General features: G+C 38.4%; 1 protein-coding gene across 2 annotated transcripts in view; it reads left to right on the top strand.

Annotated features, from left to right (window-relative positions):
- Positions 1 to 19,546, top strand: part of LOC125005220 (NACHT, LRR and PYD domains-containing protein 3-like) — a 203,968-nt gene that overhangs the window by 181,142 nt on the left and 3,280 nt on the right. The window contains exons 1-9 of one of the 2 annotated variants that reach the window (XM_047580387.1): positions 14,348 to 14,518; positions 14,611 to 14,739; positions 15,166 to 15,288; positions 15,880 to 15,958; positions 16,065 to 16,293; positions 16,429 to 18,208; positions 18,307 to 18,480; positions 18,572 to 18,745; positions 19,190 to 19,363. In XM_047580387.1, the coding sequence (XP_047436343.1) occupies positions 14,388 to 14,518; positions 14,611 to 14,739; positions 15,166 to 15,288; positions 15,880 to 15,958; positions 16,065 to 16,293; positions 16,429 to 18,208; positions 18,307 to 18,480; positions 18,572 to 18,745; positions 19,190 to 19,363 (2,993 nt within the window). In that variant the 5' untranslated portion in view covers positions 14,348 to 14,387. Of the gene's footprint in view, positions 1 to 14,347; positions 14,519 to 14,610; positions 14,740 to 15,165; positions 15,289 to 15,879; positions 15,959 to 16,064; positions 16,294 to 16,428; positions 18,209 to 18,306; positions 18,481 to 18,571; positions 18,746 to 19,189; positions 19,364 to 19,546 lie in introns of those variants that run through there. The other variant, XM_047580388.1, reaches the window with a different exon arrangement.

Below are 19,546 nucleotides of genomic sequence, written 5' to 3'. Positions count from 1 at the left end.
TGGTATATATATAAGTATTGAATTGCATCAAAAAGTAATTGAATTGTAACAAAAATTGCAACATAGAGTATTGAACAGTAATGAGTACAGTCTGTCACTGAGGCTGTTCCTCAGTGCTGTCAGGTCACTCTGCAGGGTGGTGCTCATTGTCCAGCATGGATGACAGTTTAGACAGGACTCTGCTGTCAGCCACCTCCCTCATTGAGTCCAGAGAGCAGCCCAGGACAGAGCTGGGCTTCCTGATGACTTTCTCCGGCTTCTTCCACTCCCTGTCTGTGATGCTGCTGTTCCAGTAGACCAGGCTGTACAGATGAGGCATAGAAGGTCTTCGGGAGTGACCCTTTCACTCCAAAAGACCAGTCTCCTCAGAAAGTAGGACCCCAGTCACTCAGTTCAGCACTGGACAGCTCCTCTGAACCCCTCTCTATTGTCAGGTTTACCCAAGGTGGGGTAACTTGGCAAATACCAACTCAGATAGACTGAACTCAAAAGATTCCTGTTCCACCTGTCTTAAGGTTAACATCTGTAAAAAGCGCTCTAGTACCCCCTGGCTTCACTCTAGCAGATTCTTAGCTGATCATGCATCCTTTCCAAATGTATTAGATCCAGCATGAGTGGATGAGATCCGATAACATTGCAACAGATAACAACACACTGTTTTTTCACTGGTTTCTTTCTACAACATGTGAGATGTGATTCTGTTTCTGATCAGCTGACTCACAGTGTCACTGACAGCATTAGATCTGGAATGAGCTGTTAAGTCTTTTGACTGGATTATAGTTGATGACCTGAATTATGACGTGCTGATCCTCGTTACTCCTCTTACTTAACACACCGACTGGTCTGGAAGTGTCTGGCAGCAGAGAGAACAAGTCAGTTGGTGGGTTTTCATCCAAATGCAAATGTTAACTGAATTTTTTGATGATCAGCCAAACGAAACTGTGACTGAATGCTTGTGTTCATACAGGAAGAATAAGTTGCCTTCCTGCTACTTATTTTAGGACTCAATAATTCTCATCATAAGGATATTGTTATTTGTGTGGCACCTTTCAACCAAATAACCGACTAAACAAATAAGCAAGACATTTTGTTGAAAACAAACTCCATCATCACATAATGGCCACATAAACAAGCAGATTGGCCAGGGAGATCTTTGCCTGAGCTTAATGGACATTTATCAGGAACAGGTGCAAACAGGTCTTATCAGTCTTATCTCCCTAAACATTATAAATAAAACTGTTTGGGCAAGAAACCATCCAGGTGTTTGGACTGTACTTGAAATTCAAGGAACAAAACTCAGAAGAACAGATGAGAACACTTGTCTATATACACTGTAAAAAACTGAGACCGAATGTTATGACTGCGGGTCATAATCTTTTTTTTTTTTTTCATAAATGTACTGACGGCTCACCCTCTCCTCCTCTCCTTTGCAGGTAATCAGGTGTTTGTGTGAGAGTCAGCCGACGTCCTCTTACTCCCAACTGACAACCTTGTGTGTGTGTGTGTGCGCGCTCATTTCACTAAACTAGATTCTGTTCTTTGATTAAGCTCGAGTTTAAACTGTGCCTTTGACTTATAGTAAGCTTTGATCATTGTAAATAGTTGTATAGATTCCTCCAAGTTGTAGGAGACTTAAGTAGTAGGGAGAAGCCTTTTTGAGTTTTTTTTTTTTTTTTTTTCTCCTGATAATTTCACTTAGGAGTTAGGTCAGTTTGTCTTTTGTTTTCATATTTATTTTTGGCAACCGGTAAGATAGGGATCCTCATTTAGCTGTTACAGAAATCAACTTCAATTCATATCCTTGTCATTGGGTTTAGACCAGGGGTGTGCAACTAAATATTAAAAAGGCCCAGTTGAAGAAAATCTCCTGAAGTAAAGGTCTAGAAGATTATAATATCTAACTATTTAGTGTGATATATGTATTCAAGTAACTAAGCAGTTGTGTTATGACCCATCATTATGGTTAGGGGATGATGGGAGGTAACAATAAAGATAAACCCAGGTGACTCAAGACTGGAAGACTATAAATCTGAGCTACAAGACAGAAAACAAAAAATCAGGAATGAGCAAAAGAAATACAAACTATCCAAAGGAATGGAGACTTTTATTGATAATTTATCAACAAATGACAAACAAAAAAGAGACTTTTTCCTCAAATGGATGAAGCTAAAACTTGATTCTCATTCAAGAAAAGAACTGTCTGATCTGTGAAACAAATTCAAAGAGCAATGCAAAAAGAAAGAGGTGAAACTCATAGCAGAGTTAGATCAAGCTTTGGTGGAGAGCTCTTTAGGTGTAGAACATTACATGAGAGAGATGGGACTGATCTATGAGTTTTTGCCAGAACCTCATCATGAAAGATATCATCTCCCTTCTCTGGCTGCTGAACTGCTGTTGGATGGATATCCTTTAGAGCTCTTGGATGGAGATGCTTCCAACATCCCAGAGAGATGGGTGACAGATGTGCTGATGGAGCTTCACAAGAAGGTTGGAGAGAAGAGCAGACTGTTGGTACTGACTGTATTAGGAGTTAAAAGTTCAGGGAAGTCAACACTCCTCAACACCATGTTTGGTGTACAGTTTCCTGTCAGCAGTGGCAGATGTACTAGAGGAGCTTATATGCTGTTCCTCAAAGTTGGAGAGGATTTGAAAAGTGACTTAAACTCTGACTTCATAGTTCTCATTGACACAGAGGGTCTAAAATCTCCTGATCTGGCACAACTAGAGGAGAGTTATGAGCATGACAACCAGCTGGCAACCTTTGTAATCGGCCTCAGTGATGTCACCATCGTCAACATCTCAATGGAGAACACAACTGAAATGAAAGATGTTCTGCAAATCACAGCCCATGCATTCTTGAGAATGAAGGAGACTGGTAAAAAAAACCCATTTGTCATTTTGTACATCAGAATGTTGCAGCAGTTTCAGCGGATTTCAAGTGTCTGAGAGAAAGAAAACATCTGTTGGATCAACTCAATGAAATGACACAAATTGCTGCTGATATGGAAAAACAACCTTCCATCAAAGCCTTCACTGATGTACTGGACTATGACATAGAAAACAACAACTGGAACATCCCAGGACTCTGGCATGGAACACCTCCAATGGCTCCAGTGAACACAGGTTACAGTGAAGCTGTAGCTGATTTCAAGAAATATCTTCTGGAGACAATGAAAGATGAAAGAAGATCTGAACCCTCACAGATCCCTGAGTTTCTAGAATGGATGAGAAGTCTCTGGAAAGCAGTCAAATACGAGAACTTCATCTTCAGTTTCAGAAACACTCTTGTGGCTCATGCCTATGACAACCTTTGTAAAGAGTTCAATGATTGGGAATGGGAGTTCAGGAAAGAGATTCTCTCCTGGCAGACAGAAGCAGAGGTAGAAATTGTCAATGCTGACAATGAATCTGAACCTCAACATTTAACTGAACTGGTTGAATCAAGAAAACAGCAAGTTTCAGAAAAAATAGAAGTCCAGCAACAATTAATGAAGCAGAAGGTTGTGGACTACTACAAAAGAAAAAACGTACATGCAAATCTCATAGAAAAATACAAAACTGACTTCATCAACAGCGTCAGTTGTCTTACTAAAGAAATCAAACGTTCAGTTCACAGTAAGCTGGACTATGTCCTTGAGTTAAGAAAAAGCTCAAAAGAAATACAGGACATTCAGAGGAAACACAGAGAAATGATTGAAGAGCACGTAAGGAAATTTGTGACTGGAGAGAAGGAGAAGAAGAAGAAAAAGAAGGAGAAGACGCCGTCCGTTGAACAACTCAAATGTGAGTTTGAGAAGATGTGGACTAAAGCCACAGAAAAGGTGTCAGGTCTACCTGAACAAAATATATCTGAACAAATGCTTAACCAGTTGAAAAAACATTTTGGCAACCGTAATGTCAATGAGTATTTTCACAACATTACAGATCTAACAGAGATTGGAATTAATCCATTCAAGGCCAGAACTGAGCATATAAAAAATAAAATTTTTAGCATGTTCATTAGGTAAGATAGAAAGAAAGAATTGCAGACAACAGCTGACAACATCACTGAGTCTTGCAAACAATTTGTGTTTGAAATCACACAGAAAAAGACAGATTATGTTGAGTCTTATACAAAGGATCTTTTGGACAAAATAGATGAAAGCCTAAAACCAACACTCAAGCACTGCAAATCCAAGTTTGAGTTTGATCTGAAACTTCATATTTGTGGCTTTGCCTCAAGAAAATTTTTCGATATGCACAGAAAATTCTTGTCAGATATAAATCCTAAAATTCAGCTGGAGAAATACAAGGACCAGTACTTGTCAGACTTTCTTGATTTATACAAACAGATAGATCATACTCAGTGAGCAGCAAAAAGCAGATTATTTTGTCAATCTGTGTCTGAAACCTGCTGTTGAAGACTACATCAACAGATCTCTGGGAATAGACATCATGGATGAAATTTTGACGAGCTCCCATTCAGCAGAGTTCAGCTCCCGCTCTTATTTCCAGTACAACATTCAGAGAGAGTTGCTGGAAAAGGAAGACTTTCAGAGCTTTGTCAAGTACATTTCTAGCTATGAAATATTTGTCAAAAACTGGATATTTCAACACATCATTCAGAAAATATCTGAGCAGAAGACTCTGTGCAAACTGAAAAAGAAAAATCTTGAGGTTATAGTTAAAAAACTAGAAGCAGCAACAGAACAGGCCTCAAAAGGAGAGGATGGTGTTCTTCTGCCAAATAACACAGAAAGCATCACCAAGTTCATCAGTAACATGAGAAAATGTCTGAATAAAGACATCTCAATCTCAGTGGAGGCTGAAAAAACAACACTGTTTCAAATCCAAAGCACATGTCGTCCATTTATCCAGAGTCTGAAGATCTCAATAGAAGAGATGAAAGCTCAGCTTCAGAAGGAATTCTCCAAATCTGAAAACATCACTGAGACTCTGAACTTCCAATCAAACCACAGGATGAGCTTTTCAAGAGAGTGTTTGGTTGTGGAGAAAAATGTCCATTCTGTAAAGTTCCCTGTGAGGCTGGAGGCAAAGAACACCAACAACATCATGCAGCTGTACATCGACCACAAGGTCTTGGTACGTACAGAAATATAGAAAATCAGAAGCTGGCAGAAACACTGTGTACAACTGATGTGTACAGTGATCGTAAGTTCAGAAACACAGACACTAAATGGGAGTGGCATCCTTACAAAAAGTACCACACATACTATCCAGACTGGAACATTCCTCCAGACCCCACCATAGAGGCACCTGACTACTGGAAGTACATCCTGGTAAGGTTCAATGAAAGATTTGCTGAAGAATATAAGGCCAAACCAGCTGATGTTCCAAAGGCCTGGAAGAGAATCACAAAGGAACAAGCTCTGAAAGGTTTAAAAGATGCCTTCAACATAAATGAATCATGGCCTGACAAACATCTGGAAACATCTGCATAGATCTTTTGGTTGGAAGAACCAAAGGACCCAAAGGAGACATGATGTGAAAAGATGAATCCACTTGTTGATTCTAGACACTAGAGTCTTTAATGTAGGTCAGTGGAATGAAAGTAGTTTTAATATTTTAGAGACTGGGGGTGATGTTTAGCTCAGTGAGAAGAACATCTGCCCCATGTGTTGAGGCTACAGTCCTTGCTGCAGGTGCCCCAGTTTGAATCCAGCACACTGTATTTCTTTTGTGTCATTCACCCCCTCTCTGCAGTTGTATTTCTTTTTTTGCTTCTGTATTTTTCATTTGTATTCTGTACGTTTTTCTTTTGTTTTCTTTTTTTTTTATATATATATATTTTTGTTTTTTAGGTTTTTAGTTTGTTCTTTAGTAACCAGTTACATGATGTTAACATTGAGAATTTACTTCCGACATCATGATATCTGTCTTACGGTTACTAACTTGATTTTGATTTAATATTATTATTATTATTGTTGTTGTTGTTTTATTTTATGAACTATTATTAACAAATGTTGATAAAATTAGTCTTGAATTTATTTTTTTTTGTTTGGTTTTAACAGAGACTACATTGAAAATTTCACAAACAAGTTGTAACAGACCTTTAAATATTTTTATCTTTCATGATTTTTTTTGTTTTATTCATTCAAGGCATTAAGTTTATACAACTATGCATGATTATATGAACAAATATGTTGGTATCATTGGTAGGGCTTTGTGACAATGTTGTGTTTTCAAGAGAACAATAAGTGACAAGAAGATAATAGAAAAAAGAAAACAGAAATTTAATTTCTCAGATTTTTATTTTTTTAATATCTTTAATATATCTTTATCTTTAATATCTTTTACTTTTCAATTTTCATATAATTATGCATTTACTATTTGTATTACAGATATATTTACAGATATATTTCTAATGATGATGAGGATAATGGAAATTTACTGAAGACTCTGAGGGTCTTCAATAATGAAAATTTTATATGATTATATGATCTTCTTTTTGTTTGTCTAATCTGTAAATGACAGAGTATCCGATGTTTTGGAAAAGATGCGTTCGTCACATGATTATATTTTATTTTTTTGTTCCATAAATGTTATGCTAAGATTTTAGTTTTCTCAGGACAGTTAGTACATGATAATCACACTGTATACAATGACAAGTAATAAATTTGATGATGATGCTGAAGATCATATTATCTTTGTGAATAACAAATGAATATGTTGGTGTTCAGGCAGTTTTAATTTGTTCTCAACTAGACAAAGTTGAAAATCTGGTAAATGTGTTTTTAATGTAATGATGGTATATATTCAATCATGTGGGGGGAAAAATCAATAATAAACAGAATATATTAGATATCAATGCTTGTGTTAATGTAACTGATATTTTCATAACATATCAAATCACAATATCAAAGGTTCCTGATGAGAATTTAGGAGATAATGTGAAAAATGAAATCTGTTAAAGATCCAAAATAGAGCTAAAACACTGTTTGAAACGCTAATACTGCATCAGGTGGATGCACCTGTTTACTAAAAAAAATTGTCTTGCCCACTTAAATGTGATCATAAGTAATTGCCAAGAGTTTGTTTCTGCTGCCCCCAACTGATCAAATGAGATATAGTAGGAATATTGAAAAGCCAGTAAAGAGAAAGTAGTTAATTTATTTCCACTGCTCTCTGAATTATGAACTCAGAGTACCTATCACAAATTTCAAACAGTCAGACCAACACTCTTTACAACTATGCCACTGACAAATACAGGTCAGTTGTTTTTTTAAAGGAAATTACACTATGTGGGTTTTTGGATATTCTAAAGAGTCCACTCAGTTTTCATTGAACCAGTTTTCTCTGCATAGTCACATGTTAAAAAAGCTGAAAAGCTTTTCATTCTGGGTAAGAAACTGACAAACTGAACCAGCAAAGGTTTTAGATAGATAGACAGTTTATTCATCTCAATGAGAAATTCACATCTCCAGCAGCTTGACAAGAGTGGGACACAAGGGGCATGCAGATTTGGAGACAACAAAAGTACCAAAGGTACAAAGGTGTGTGTATGTGTGATAAGGTGTGTATGATGAAGTATTTGCTACACCCAACAATACAGTGTCTGTGTATGATATATTCATTTTATCGCTTCCTCCGAGAGGTGTAAAACAGTCGCATGATGTTGGGGAGGAACAGTCTCCTCAGTCTGTCTGTGCAGCAGGACATTGACCGCAGTCTGTCACTGAAGCTGCTCCTGTGCCTGTCAGTGTCACTGTGCAGTGGATGGTCCATAATATAAATATAAAAGTTTATAATATTTTATAATTTTATAATATAAAATAATCATGCATCACTGCTTCTCTGCAAATACATGGAAAGAAGAAGCACATTGATCAAGTTATATACCTAGGTTCATTCATAGTCACAACTCTTTTGGAGGCACAAAGGAGATCTACACAATATTACGAAGATAGTCATAATGTTATGCAGTTCAGTCTTCTACCACTTGAGGCAGCCATTGTATAACTCTGCATTGTGTCTGATCACACAAAGAAAGACTTGTGTTTGTCCTTTTTCAGCCTTCTACATTATAAATAATATCACATGTCTGACCAATGTCAAAATTCTCTGTCAAATATCAGTCAAATACTTCTATCACTATTTATTTATATGCCCTTACTTGTCTTTCAGACATAGAGACATCTCCATGAGGCCATCACCACCATGTTTGTGTATCTTCTTTTGTTTGTTTCCTGCTGTCATTAATCAGGACTGAGGAAAACCAGTTAAACACAGAAACACACATGCAGACAAACTTACATTTATATCTTTCTGAGGAAAATTTACTGTATAAATGTATCTCTACTTTTCCACATTTTTTATAGGTTCATTTGTTTTTTCCTACTCTTACTGTCCTATGTGACTTCTTCACTGAGAGTTTAGAATGGCATCTGTCAATCATCTTGATGTCAATCATCCTGTTTCTATATTCTCAAATAACTAACTAAAACTAAAATGTACATTTTAATACAAATTAGCATTATATAAAATACCGAAATGGCAGGAACCAATGAAAAGTAATTATTTGATGTGTACTTGTGTTGTGTTTTGCCCAGAGCTTATGACTTATACTGCAGCCGGCCACCAGGGGGAGCTTCACATGTTTTGTTTTTGGCTTTTTCTAAATCTGAACTGCCTAACCCTAACCATTACTAACTATTGTAACATTTACCCTAAAACTAGGTCTTAACAGGTTTTAATCTTCAAAATGTTGTAGGGACCAGTTACAATTAAATGACCTCATAGTGTTGGTGTTTCATGAACAATATGCCCCCACAACGTAATAAAAACAAGACTGCATACACAGATAAAGATGAGGGTGGCGGCACGAGTCTGTCCGACACTCCTCTTGGTTTCTGTGTCATACAGTGGGAGGAGCCCAGACTCAGGTAGGAGTAAAAGAAGAAGAATTGAATGTATAGGTCCCACAGAGGGAAGTGGGAGAGTCTCTTGTGTCTCACGTGTCAAAACTTTAGTAAAAGTGTTTGGCAAGAGAACATCAGTAGCAAAAAAAAAAAAAAAAAAAAAAATTTGGGGTAAAATTCAGGTTTTGGTTTGGTTTTTATTAATGAATTGAAGTACATCAATAAAGTACACGTTCTAGTGGTCGTGGCTGTGATTGTCTAGTGGTCAGTATTCTGTGTTGTGGCCGTGGTAACTAAAGGTCACAGCACGTCAAGCTTAATCTTTAAAGAAAGTTATTGCTTTCAACCCTTCGGTGTGGCTATTTGTTTCTTTACTTTGTGTAATACTGAGGCAGTCATCTCGTTATATTAACTGCAAGTGAAGTCATTAATGTTCTTATATCAACATTCAGAATATGGAGTCACATGCAAACACTAGTGCAGATAGTAATATAAACATTAACATAGTGCATAAAATATGTCTCTTCAGTGAGTATTGGTTCAGAAGTTGTAAAAGAAGTTGTCTATATTTGTGAGTTGGTGAACTTTAGGTGCAAAGCTTGCTTAGAATTCTATTGTACAGCAAGCAAAACACAGACAAAAAACATCTGGTAACTTAAAGTTATATTAAGATAAAATGAAATAAAATAGATCATGTTCACAAGTGATTGCGCTGGTTTTTCTATAGCAGCATTTTGTAGAATCAAACACGCTCTGGTTATTATAGACTCAAAAGTTTGACATTTTTCTCAACATTATATTTCAACTTTAGTTTATTATTGATATTGAGTGTTTTAATGGATGAGACAGGTATCGAAGAAGTCGTAGATCGGAGGGAGAGAGGGATCGATTATCTTCTCAGCTGCTCTCACTCTGAACTGAAACACACGTGTCAAACATATGACAGCGGCACCTCAGAGGTTTAAATCTGCCCCACAGCATGAATTTACAAAGTGCAAATTTGTAAAATTACATAGATGACGTCAATCTTTCAATGAAAATAACTTCTATCCCTAATTTATCCACCATTTTTCTCAAGAAATTAAAAATTTTAAGGAATGGTATGTTACAGTTTTTTTCAGTTGCTGGCAAGCATTTGTCCAATCAGTTGTCACATTTTCAAAACTCTAAACACAATTAGCACAGCATCGATATTTTGTGGCCATACCATTCACACATTTCATGTCGTTTCCACACAATATGCAGTTAAACACATTTCCTTAACAGACAAACTGTACCTCCCAACAAAATCTTGGACTGTTTTTGTGTTATTTACGAATGTTAACACACAACATCCCACAATAGCAAAAACAATATTCCAAACCTTAGATACAGTATAAAAAGCTTTGCTTCTGCCATGATATCCTTTCAAAAACAACATATCTCAGCTGATAATAAACAAACAATTGAATAACTGACACACAGCTGATTTATGTTGGGTAAATTCGACCAACCACAGCTGATTTTAGTCTGGCTTAGACGCAGTGGCAGGGGTTATAAAAGGAGGACTTTGAGGAGTGATGTTTTTGGAAACAGAAAAAGACAAACACTGTAATGTCTGGACGAGGAAGAGTAAGAGCAAGGGGCCCAGGGAGAAGAGCAGGCCCAAGGAGAGGGCAAGGTAGAGGTGTAAGAATGCGTGGTGGTGGCATTCCAAGGGCTGCCACTATCATTGACCATGTAATCAACCATGGTCTTTCACTAAGAGAGGCTGGTGAAAGAGGCGGTCAAAGGTTTCCTCCATTATACGCATCTTTCAACAAACCAACAAGTAAGTATTGCATTTTACATGGATTGTTTCTATTCTCACTTGACATGTCAATAAGGCCGTACAGTAATGCATATGTTGATTTTTTTTTTTTTTTTTTTGTCCCTCTAAAGAATGCAACATATTTCTCTCTCTGGGGAAGAGGAAAGCTCCTCCATGATCAAGAGCTTGCAATTGTAGAAATGGTTGTTGCAAATAATGCAATAAAACTGCATGAAATTCAAACTAGAATTGCGGAGGACCATGACATATTTGACAGTATCCATAGCATCACCCTCACAACCATTACCCGGACATTGTCCAAACACAGAGTGCAGATAATGGAGCTCTGCACTGTTTCCTTTGTTAGGAACAGTGAGAGTCAAGGAGCTTCGATGACACTATATCCAGGTATAGTACTGTATATTTAATTCAATGTCCTGTTTTATAAGCTTTGCACTTTGCAAGTAGGTAACCTACACAGTAGTAGGTTACAGTACAGTATGGTATACAGTAATGAGATTTACATAACTTTGTTTCAGAGAGTTATGGAATTGGAGAATTGGTGGAATTTGCTGTTTGTTCAGAATGCCCTTGTGTGTTTCATGGATATTTTGTTCACTGTGAGCAACACTACAACTTTTTCTGTTCTACCATATTGTAAACAGTATTTCTACTGTACCTCCTGTAGTAAACAGTAAAGGAAAAAAAATATTTGCTTTTTACTGGAATGCTTTTGAATGTGAACATTACAATGTGGACAGTTCCCAACCAAGACATTTAGTGTTATAACAGTGGATTGCATGTTTTGCATGCAAATACCTGTAAAACTGAAATATACAAGTCTAAGCAGTCTATGCAGTTTTTGTAATGTCAACAATAGCCAGTATTTTGAAACCTGGTGTACTTTGACTGCATGTACCCTGTGAAGTGAAAACAAGTCTTATTCTTTGACAGAATCATTTCATTTTGAGTCAGATTTCCAGTGTTTTGGTAAAGTTAGTGTGTATGTGTGGAGAAAGATGTGTTCTATTTTGAAATGAAGAGTTAGTATATATTTAACAAAATGTGTTTTTGAGAAGAAAATTATCTTTGTAGGTAGTAGTCTGTTAAGAGTTTGTGTTAAGAGTTTAGAAAAAGTCTCTGAAGTATGGGTAAGCGCTTGTTAGCGCATGAAAAAAACTGTAAATGCTGACATTCTCCTAATTTACTTATTTGCACTAAAATGAACGTGAAACATCTGGAATTATTTATGATACACTTTTGTTACTGGTCTGGCCCACTTGACCTGAAACTGGGCTGAGTGTGGCCCCCAAACTAAGATGAATTTGAAACTCCTGCACTACAGCCAACCACATATGTAAGATAAAATAAATTAAGATAAGATGGTACTTTATTGATTCCCCATTGGGGAAATTCAAATGTTACAGCAGCACAAGAGAAGAAACAGTGACGTGAAAGAAATGAAATTCCTGAACATGACATTAAATAGGACCAACAAAACAGAAATACAATACACAAAGTGTACTGTAAGCAGCTGTGCATAAAGTGACTATGTAAGTAGGCTACATATGGAGTGAGGTCAGAGCTGTGTGCTGTTGTACAGTCTGATATCAGTGGCCACAAAGTTCTGCTCCGGGGTGGGATGATCCTCTGAATGAATGAGCTGAACATCAGCCACAGCTCGTCGTGCAGAGGGTGAGAGGGACTGTCCAGTATTACACAGATTTTGTCCTTCAACCTCCTCTCAGCCCGTTTCCAACCAGTCCAAACTCAATCCCAGCACCGAGCAGCTTTCCTCACCAGTTTATTGAGTCTATTGACCTCACCAGTCTTGGCCCCGCCCCCCCAGCACACCACAGCAAAGAAGAGCATACATGTAGACGTACTGTCCCCCAATAACCCAGCTGATTTCAACTGGAGACCAAATTTAATTGAGGCCACTTGGAGTTAATCTACTGCAAGCCCAAGTGACCCCAACCTAAACACTGCGGCACAGACAGTGACACCTGCAGACCAAACATGGGTCTAATCCAGGTTTTACATTTTACCCATATAGAGGACTTTGTTGTTTTTTTAAAGTGCTATATAAATAAAGCAGAGTTGAGTTGAGTAATCCAGAGGGTCTAATCTGATTGTGCACAATCTACATCCTCAGTAAAACTGGTGTGGCATATCAGGGTGTTCGGTCTGTATTTGGTCTGATATTTACTTTGATGAGGAACAGAACTCACAAGAACTGACGAGAACAATTGTAAATAAACGCGGCAAAAACCAGTAGCTCAGTCTAGCAGCACTGGCCCCAATAACTGACACAACACTATCATCCTTCATTATCAAAGATACTCATGTTATGTCCCAGTGAATCCATGTCAGCACACAGATGGAACCCAAACATCCAGCTGAACCAGTAAGTGCTTCTCTTTTTACTTCAGTATAACTGTCTTTTAGTTTTAGTTCTCTTTCTGGCATATTTCACATGAATACTGGTTGCTTTCATTTCCATTTGCTGTGTCAGCAGAGCATGTTCTATACGCAAAGGTACAGTTTTCTCTTTAATCTCTTCAATGTTTTATTTTATTTGGCAACTAGAAGATGTAATGTGTTGCTTGAATTTTAAAAATACAGTTTGTAACCGTCCAGTATTTGACTGTTTTGTTTCTACTCAGCTACATTTCAGAGGGTGGGGTATTATTCTTTGTATCCAGTTTACCGTAGCTAAAAGGGCAGACATTTCTTTGGGATTTGGGTTAAAGTAAAATTGAAGTAAAAGGTGAATATCTTTCATTTGGCAGATTGTCTGACACAACTCCCAAGAAATAGAAATGTTGTCTCATGTGTGCCACCAGTGTATTTACTCTCTCGGTTTTCTAAGGTTCTTATGAATTATTACACATACAACTGTTATTGGATATTGATTGATGAACTGGTTTGAGTGGGGCTGTTGTTAAAGAGACCTGCTGATACTTTGAATCCCAGAGTTTTGTAAATGCTGCAGACACGAAATAAAAACAAATTCACAGCCCAGTTAATACAGTATGAGTTACACGGAGCAGTAGTCACATACAGCACTCATACTGTGGAGGCATTTGGTGAACTTCAGCACTGTAACTGAGCTGGGAACGTTTAGTTTCACTTGTGAATGCATGTCCAGCATCAATGAGGAAGTGAAATTTAACTATAAGCATTTATTATTATTTATTTGGTTGGTTGGAGTCTTTGTGGTTGTTATAATGAGCTATTTCGCTTCACTTTGTGTCAGTGGTGAGAACAAGTAAGTGGCATTTTATAAATGAGAGTGACTTTGGGATTGTTGGAAAATTAAATTACATTTTCATTTCAGTTTTTATTAACATAGCATCAGTAACTAACTGTCTCAAGACACCTTACAGAACCTCATACATACATATGATTAAAATGAACGTGCTAAACATCCACACATGATACAAATAAGAGTACATGATCCTGGTTGATACATCTTGATAATGGATGTAACTGATCAGTTGAGGCCTATAGAGGGAGATGCTTGGGAGGTTCATATAGCCCCCACATCTGCACAATGCGTACATTTTAGTGTATGTATTTTTTTTTAATTTTTGGATTACATAAATTGAATGAATGAATCCTGTAGCTTGTAAAGATTCTTTTTTGTTCCTACAGGTGACTACAGACAGGACAGACAGACTGAGAAGGTGATTATGAATGTCAGTATTGTTGCTGTAGCGAATCACTGTAGTTCTAATATGATTGTGTCGTGTTTGTGTACAGCTGTTGTATCTGCAATGAATCGGTGTGGGAAGATGATGGAGGGAAACACTCCTCCTCCTGAAATCCTCCACTCTGGGAAACCTGGCAGCAAGATAAGTGCTCAAAGGTGAGAGGAGAGTCTTTATCTGCTCATGAGCCACATTCATCCCATGGCTGTTATTCACTCTGTAAACTCTGTAAACTCTGTTTATGTTGAAGCCCAGAGCAGCAGCAGGAGCAGCAGAGACCAGACTCTCCTGCACCCAGCTGTGTGTCCATGAAGAGTGACTGGTCAATGCCAAAAGATGTGAACTTTAAATCTGAACAAATGGAAGCTGAAATTAAAAGGTTATTGCTTCGTTTCTTTCAAACTAACTTCTAATTTAGCAGTTAGAGAAACATCCAGATCCGTCTATGTCTTGCTTGTGGACACATCAGCATGTTAAAGTCACGCAAGCAGCAACTATCGATCTTTAGAGATTAGAATGATAATAATTACTCACTCTAGAAATGAAGCCAGTGGTTATGTAATACTGTACAAATTCTGTCATGCATTAGATGAAATACATTATAATTTTTCCACAAGTCTTTTCATTTGACAAATGTCCAATGAGGTAAAACAAAAACAAACAAAAAAAGCTCCAAAAATTCTCCAGAGATTAAGTTGTTTAAATTCAAAGCAGTAATATTAGAACTATTACTTTATATATGCTTTATAGAAGGAAGTTCAATAGGTATTTAAAAAATTTAACACAACTTTGAATTGTGTTGAAGCCCAGAGCAGCAGCAGAGACCAGACTCTCCCGATTGTGTTTCCATGAAGAGTGACCACTCGATGGGTCGCATTGAGGAATTTAAAGCTGAAAACTCAGATGGAGGAAAACCAGAAATGAAAAGGTTGTCATTTAATGTACATTTTCTAAACTTTAATTTAGGATCTGTCTTCCTCAGACACACATCAACATGTTGAAGGATTAAAACTGTCAGTCTCAATAAATTATAATCATGGATTACTCACCACGTAACTGGTTAAAGTTTGAAATTAAAAATGTTTACATTTGTGTATTTCTATTAAATTAGAGCATATTACATTGGCATAAGAATCAGAATTGTCAGAATTGTCAAATGACGACTGAAATCCTTTAGAAAACACTCAGCCTTCAGATGCTGTGACCACAGCTGCAGAAAAGTTGACTCTAAAAAGGTGACTCTTTAGTTCGTCCAAGATTAGAAACAGCTGATCCACTGGGACAGACTGGGAGCCAGTCTGCAATAACCATGAACATGTGGCTGTGAATATTGATTACTGTGCTGACTGTTAGAACAACTGTGGAAACATAAATGATATTTATCCAGGTGAAGCAAACATGGTTCACAGACATCTAGAAGTCAGTGGAACATTTCAGAAATCACAGAATTTCTCAAAATTGTCAATGTATACTAAGTAACTGTGTTGGAAAATAATCCATCCATGTGTTACTTCCACAGACATGTGCAGGAGATCTCAGAGGTGTCACATGATTCATCTGCACCACAGTGTCAACCGGACCTGAGCTCGATATTTATGGTGTGCATTTTTAATTTAAGTAAATGTGTCTGGCCCTGAGACCACCAGAATGTTCTGTTTAAACGGAAAACCATATGTTCTATTATTATATTGTTATCTCTTCCAGAGGTTAGAAGAAAATATTATCTCCTTTGTGAAAAATGAGCTGAAGAGTTGTCAGAGAGTAATGAGAGCAGATTACCCAGAATGCTTAGAAAAGAAGTTTGAGGATGAGGAGGTGATGGATAGTGAGACGGAAGAGCAGATGAAGGATAGCAGAGAGGCATTCATGAAGATCGTGCGGCACTTCCTGAGGACAATGAAGGAGGATGACATAGCTGATTGTCTGCAGACCCGTAAGTGTCTTTTAACAGTGTTAGAGGTGTAGACCCTTTAAAATCAATATTAAAAAGTATTATTAGATTTCATGCTGTACATGCTTTACATGACAAGGTACTTGTTATCCCACATGTGAATGGTGTTTGTCTTAGGAGCTCAAGGAGCAGTGTGTCGACGTCAACTCAAGTCTAATCTGAAGAAGAGGTTCCAGTGTGTGTTTGAGGGGATTGCTAAAGCTGGAAATCCAGCGCTTCTGAATCAGATCTACACAGAGCTCTACATCACAGAGGGAGAGACTGCAGAGGTCAATAATGAACATGAAGTCAGGCACATAGAAGTGGCGTCAAGGAAGTCAAACAGACCAGAAACAAGCATCAGACAAGAAGACCTCTTTAAAGCCTCACCTGAAAGACATGGACCAATCAGGAGAGTGATGACAAAGGGAGTGGCTGGCATTGGGAAAACAGTCTTAACACAGAAGTTCACTCTGGACTGGGCTGAAGACAAAGCTAACCAGGACATCCTCTTCATATTTCCATTGACTTTCAGAGAGCTGAATGTGGTGAAAGAGAGAAAGTTCAGCTTGGTGGAACTTGTTCATCACTTCTTCACTGAAACCAAAGAAGCAGGAATCTGCAGCTTTGAAGACTTCCAGGTTGTGTTCATCTTTGACGGTCTGGATGAGTGTCGACTTCCTCTGGACTTCCACAACACTGAGATCCTGACTGATGTTACAGAGTCCACCTCAGTGGATGTGCTGCTGACAAACCTCATCAGGGGGAAACTGCTTCCCTCTGCTCGCCTCTGGATAACCACACGACGTGCAGCAGCCAATCAGATCCCTCCTGAGTGTGTTGACATGGTGACAGAGGTCAGAGGGTTCACTGACCCCCAGAAAGAGGTGTACTTCAGGAAGAGGTTCAGAGATGAGGAGCAGGCCAGCAGGATCATCTCCCACATCAAGACATCACGAAGCCTCCACATCATGTGTCACATCCCAGTCTTCTGCTGGATCACTGCTACAGTTCTGGAGGATGTGTTGGAAACCAGAGAGGGAGGAAAGCTGCCCAAGACCCTGACTGAGATGTACATCCACTTCCTGGTGGTTCAGGCCAAAGTCAAGAAGGTCAGGTATGATGGAGGAGCTGAGACAGATCCACACTGGAGTCCAGAGAACAGGAATATGATTAAGTCTCTGGGAAAACTGGCTTTTGATCAACTGCTGAAAGGAAACCTGATCTTCTATGAATCAGACTTGACTGAGTGTGGCATCGATATCAGAGCAGCCTCGATGTGCTCAGGAGTGTTCACACAGATCTTTAAAGAGGAGAGAGGCCTGTACCAGGACAAGGTGTTCTGCTTCGTCCATCTGAGTGTTCAGGAGTTTCTGGCTGCTCTTTATGTTCATCTGACCTTCATCAACGCTGGTGTCAATCCGCTGTCAGATCAGAAATCTTTTCAGAAGGAATGTACACTGACAGACCTTCATAAATGTGCTGTAGACCAGGCCTTGCAGAGTCCAAATGGACACCTGGACTTATTCGTCCGCTTCCTCCTGGGTCTTTCCCTGCCGACAAATCAGACTCTTCTACGAGGCCTACTGACACAGACAGGAAGTAGGGAAGAACAGAAAAAAACTGCCGACTACATCAAGAAGGTGATAAGGGAGAATTCCAGTCCAGAGAAAAGCATCAATTTGTTCCACTGCTTGAGCGAGCTGAGGAACTCGTCTATAGTAGCAGAGATACAACAACACTTGAGATCAGGAAGTCTCTTCTCAAACAGACTCTCTCCTGATCAGTGGTCGGCTCTGGTCTACATCATACAGTCTTCAGAAGATGATTTGAATGTGTTTGACCTGAAGAAATACTGTGCTTCAGAGAAAGCACTTCTGGGGCTGCTGCCATTGCTCAAAGCCTCCGCTAAAGCACTGTAAGTAGAAACAAACCCACTCAAATGAAAAATCATATTTATTTACATGCAGTCTGTTCTACAAAAACTACATAAATACATTTCTGTTTGCTGATAAGGTTGAATGGCTGTAATCTTTCACCGAGAAGCTGTGACACTCTAGCTTTAGTTCTCAAGTCCCAGGCTGCAAATGTGAAAGAGTTGGACCTGAGTAACAATGACCTGCAGGATTCAGGCGTGGACCATCTCTGTGCTGCGCTGAAAAGTCCACATTGTAAACTGGAGAAACTCAGGTTGGATGCAACTGATTATCTTGCATGGTATTAAATATTCATTTTATTTATTAATTTACTTTTAAGATTGACTGATCCCATCTCTCCTCAGGCTGACATGTTGTAACCTGTCAGAGAGAAGCTGTGAACATTTGGCTTCAGTTCTGAGCTCCCAATCCTCATGTTTGAAAGAGTTGGACCTGAGTAACAATGACCTGCAGGATTCAGGAGTGAAGCTTCTCTGTGGTGGACTGGGGAGTCTGTGCTGTACTCTGGAAACACTCAGGTTAGGATTCACATGTGTGGAGGGCATCAGTAAGTTGACAATGAGGCTGTGAAATTATTTTAATGTAGCTGTTGCAGCTGTATTGTTCTGAAGGGATCAGCTGGGGATTAGCTCCAGGATCCAGGATTAGCATAATTATAGAGTCGTCAATATATTGAGGTTACTGCATTAAGGGCGCCAATCAGGTATAACTACTATATACTATTCACTGATTCAATAGATTGTGACTGATATTGAATTTCAGAGTTAGTCTGCATTGGGAGTTGCCTTTATAGCCTCGTATAGCGCCAAGAACTGGTAGAATCAAAGCATCAGATTTCGACAAATAATAATCTAATTAATGAGTCAAAGCTGACAATATTATTCAAATGAATAAAGACTGCTCCACCTCAACTAAATATTATTTTGTCAAAAATCCAGCCACATTAACCTTGATGTTTGCAGAATGTCTGGCTGTCTGATCACAAAGGATGGCTGTGCTTCTTTGGCCTCAGCCCTCAGTTCCAACCCTGTCCATCTGCGAGAGTTGGACTTGAGCTTCAACCATCCAGAAGACTCAGGAAAGGAGCAGCTTTCTGCTGGACTGAAAGATCAACAGTGGAAACTGGACAAACTCAGGTATAGGACTACCTCAATCTTACAGATCTCTTTGTTAAAAATGTTTATTTAACCAGAGCATGAACAAAAAATAAAGATCTGTCCCTGACAAACAACTAAGAGGACATTAACATGACATTGTGGTCAGTTCATACTCATAGCCTCTCAGCTAAAGTCTCTGGGTTTCAGATTGTCTTAGTTGGG

Source organism: Mugil cephalus, chromosome 3 (genome assembly GCF_022458985.1).
Source record: "Mugil cephalus isolate CIBA_MC_2020 chromosome 3, CIBA_Mcephalus_1.1, whole genome shotgun sequence".
Taxonomy (NCBI): Eukaryota; Metazoa; Chordata; class Actinopteri; order Mugiliformes; family Mugilidae; genus Mugil; species Mugil cephalus.
The sequence above is the reverse complement of the archived record's forward strand: the minus strand, read 5'-3'. Positions and strand labels throughout refer to the sequence as shown.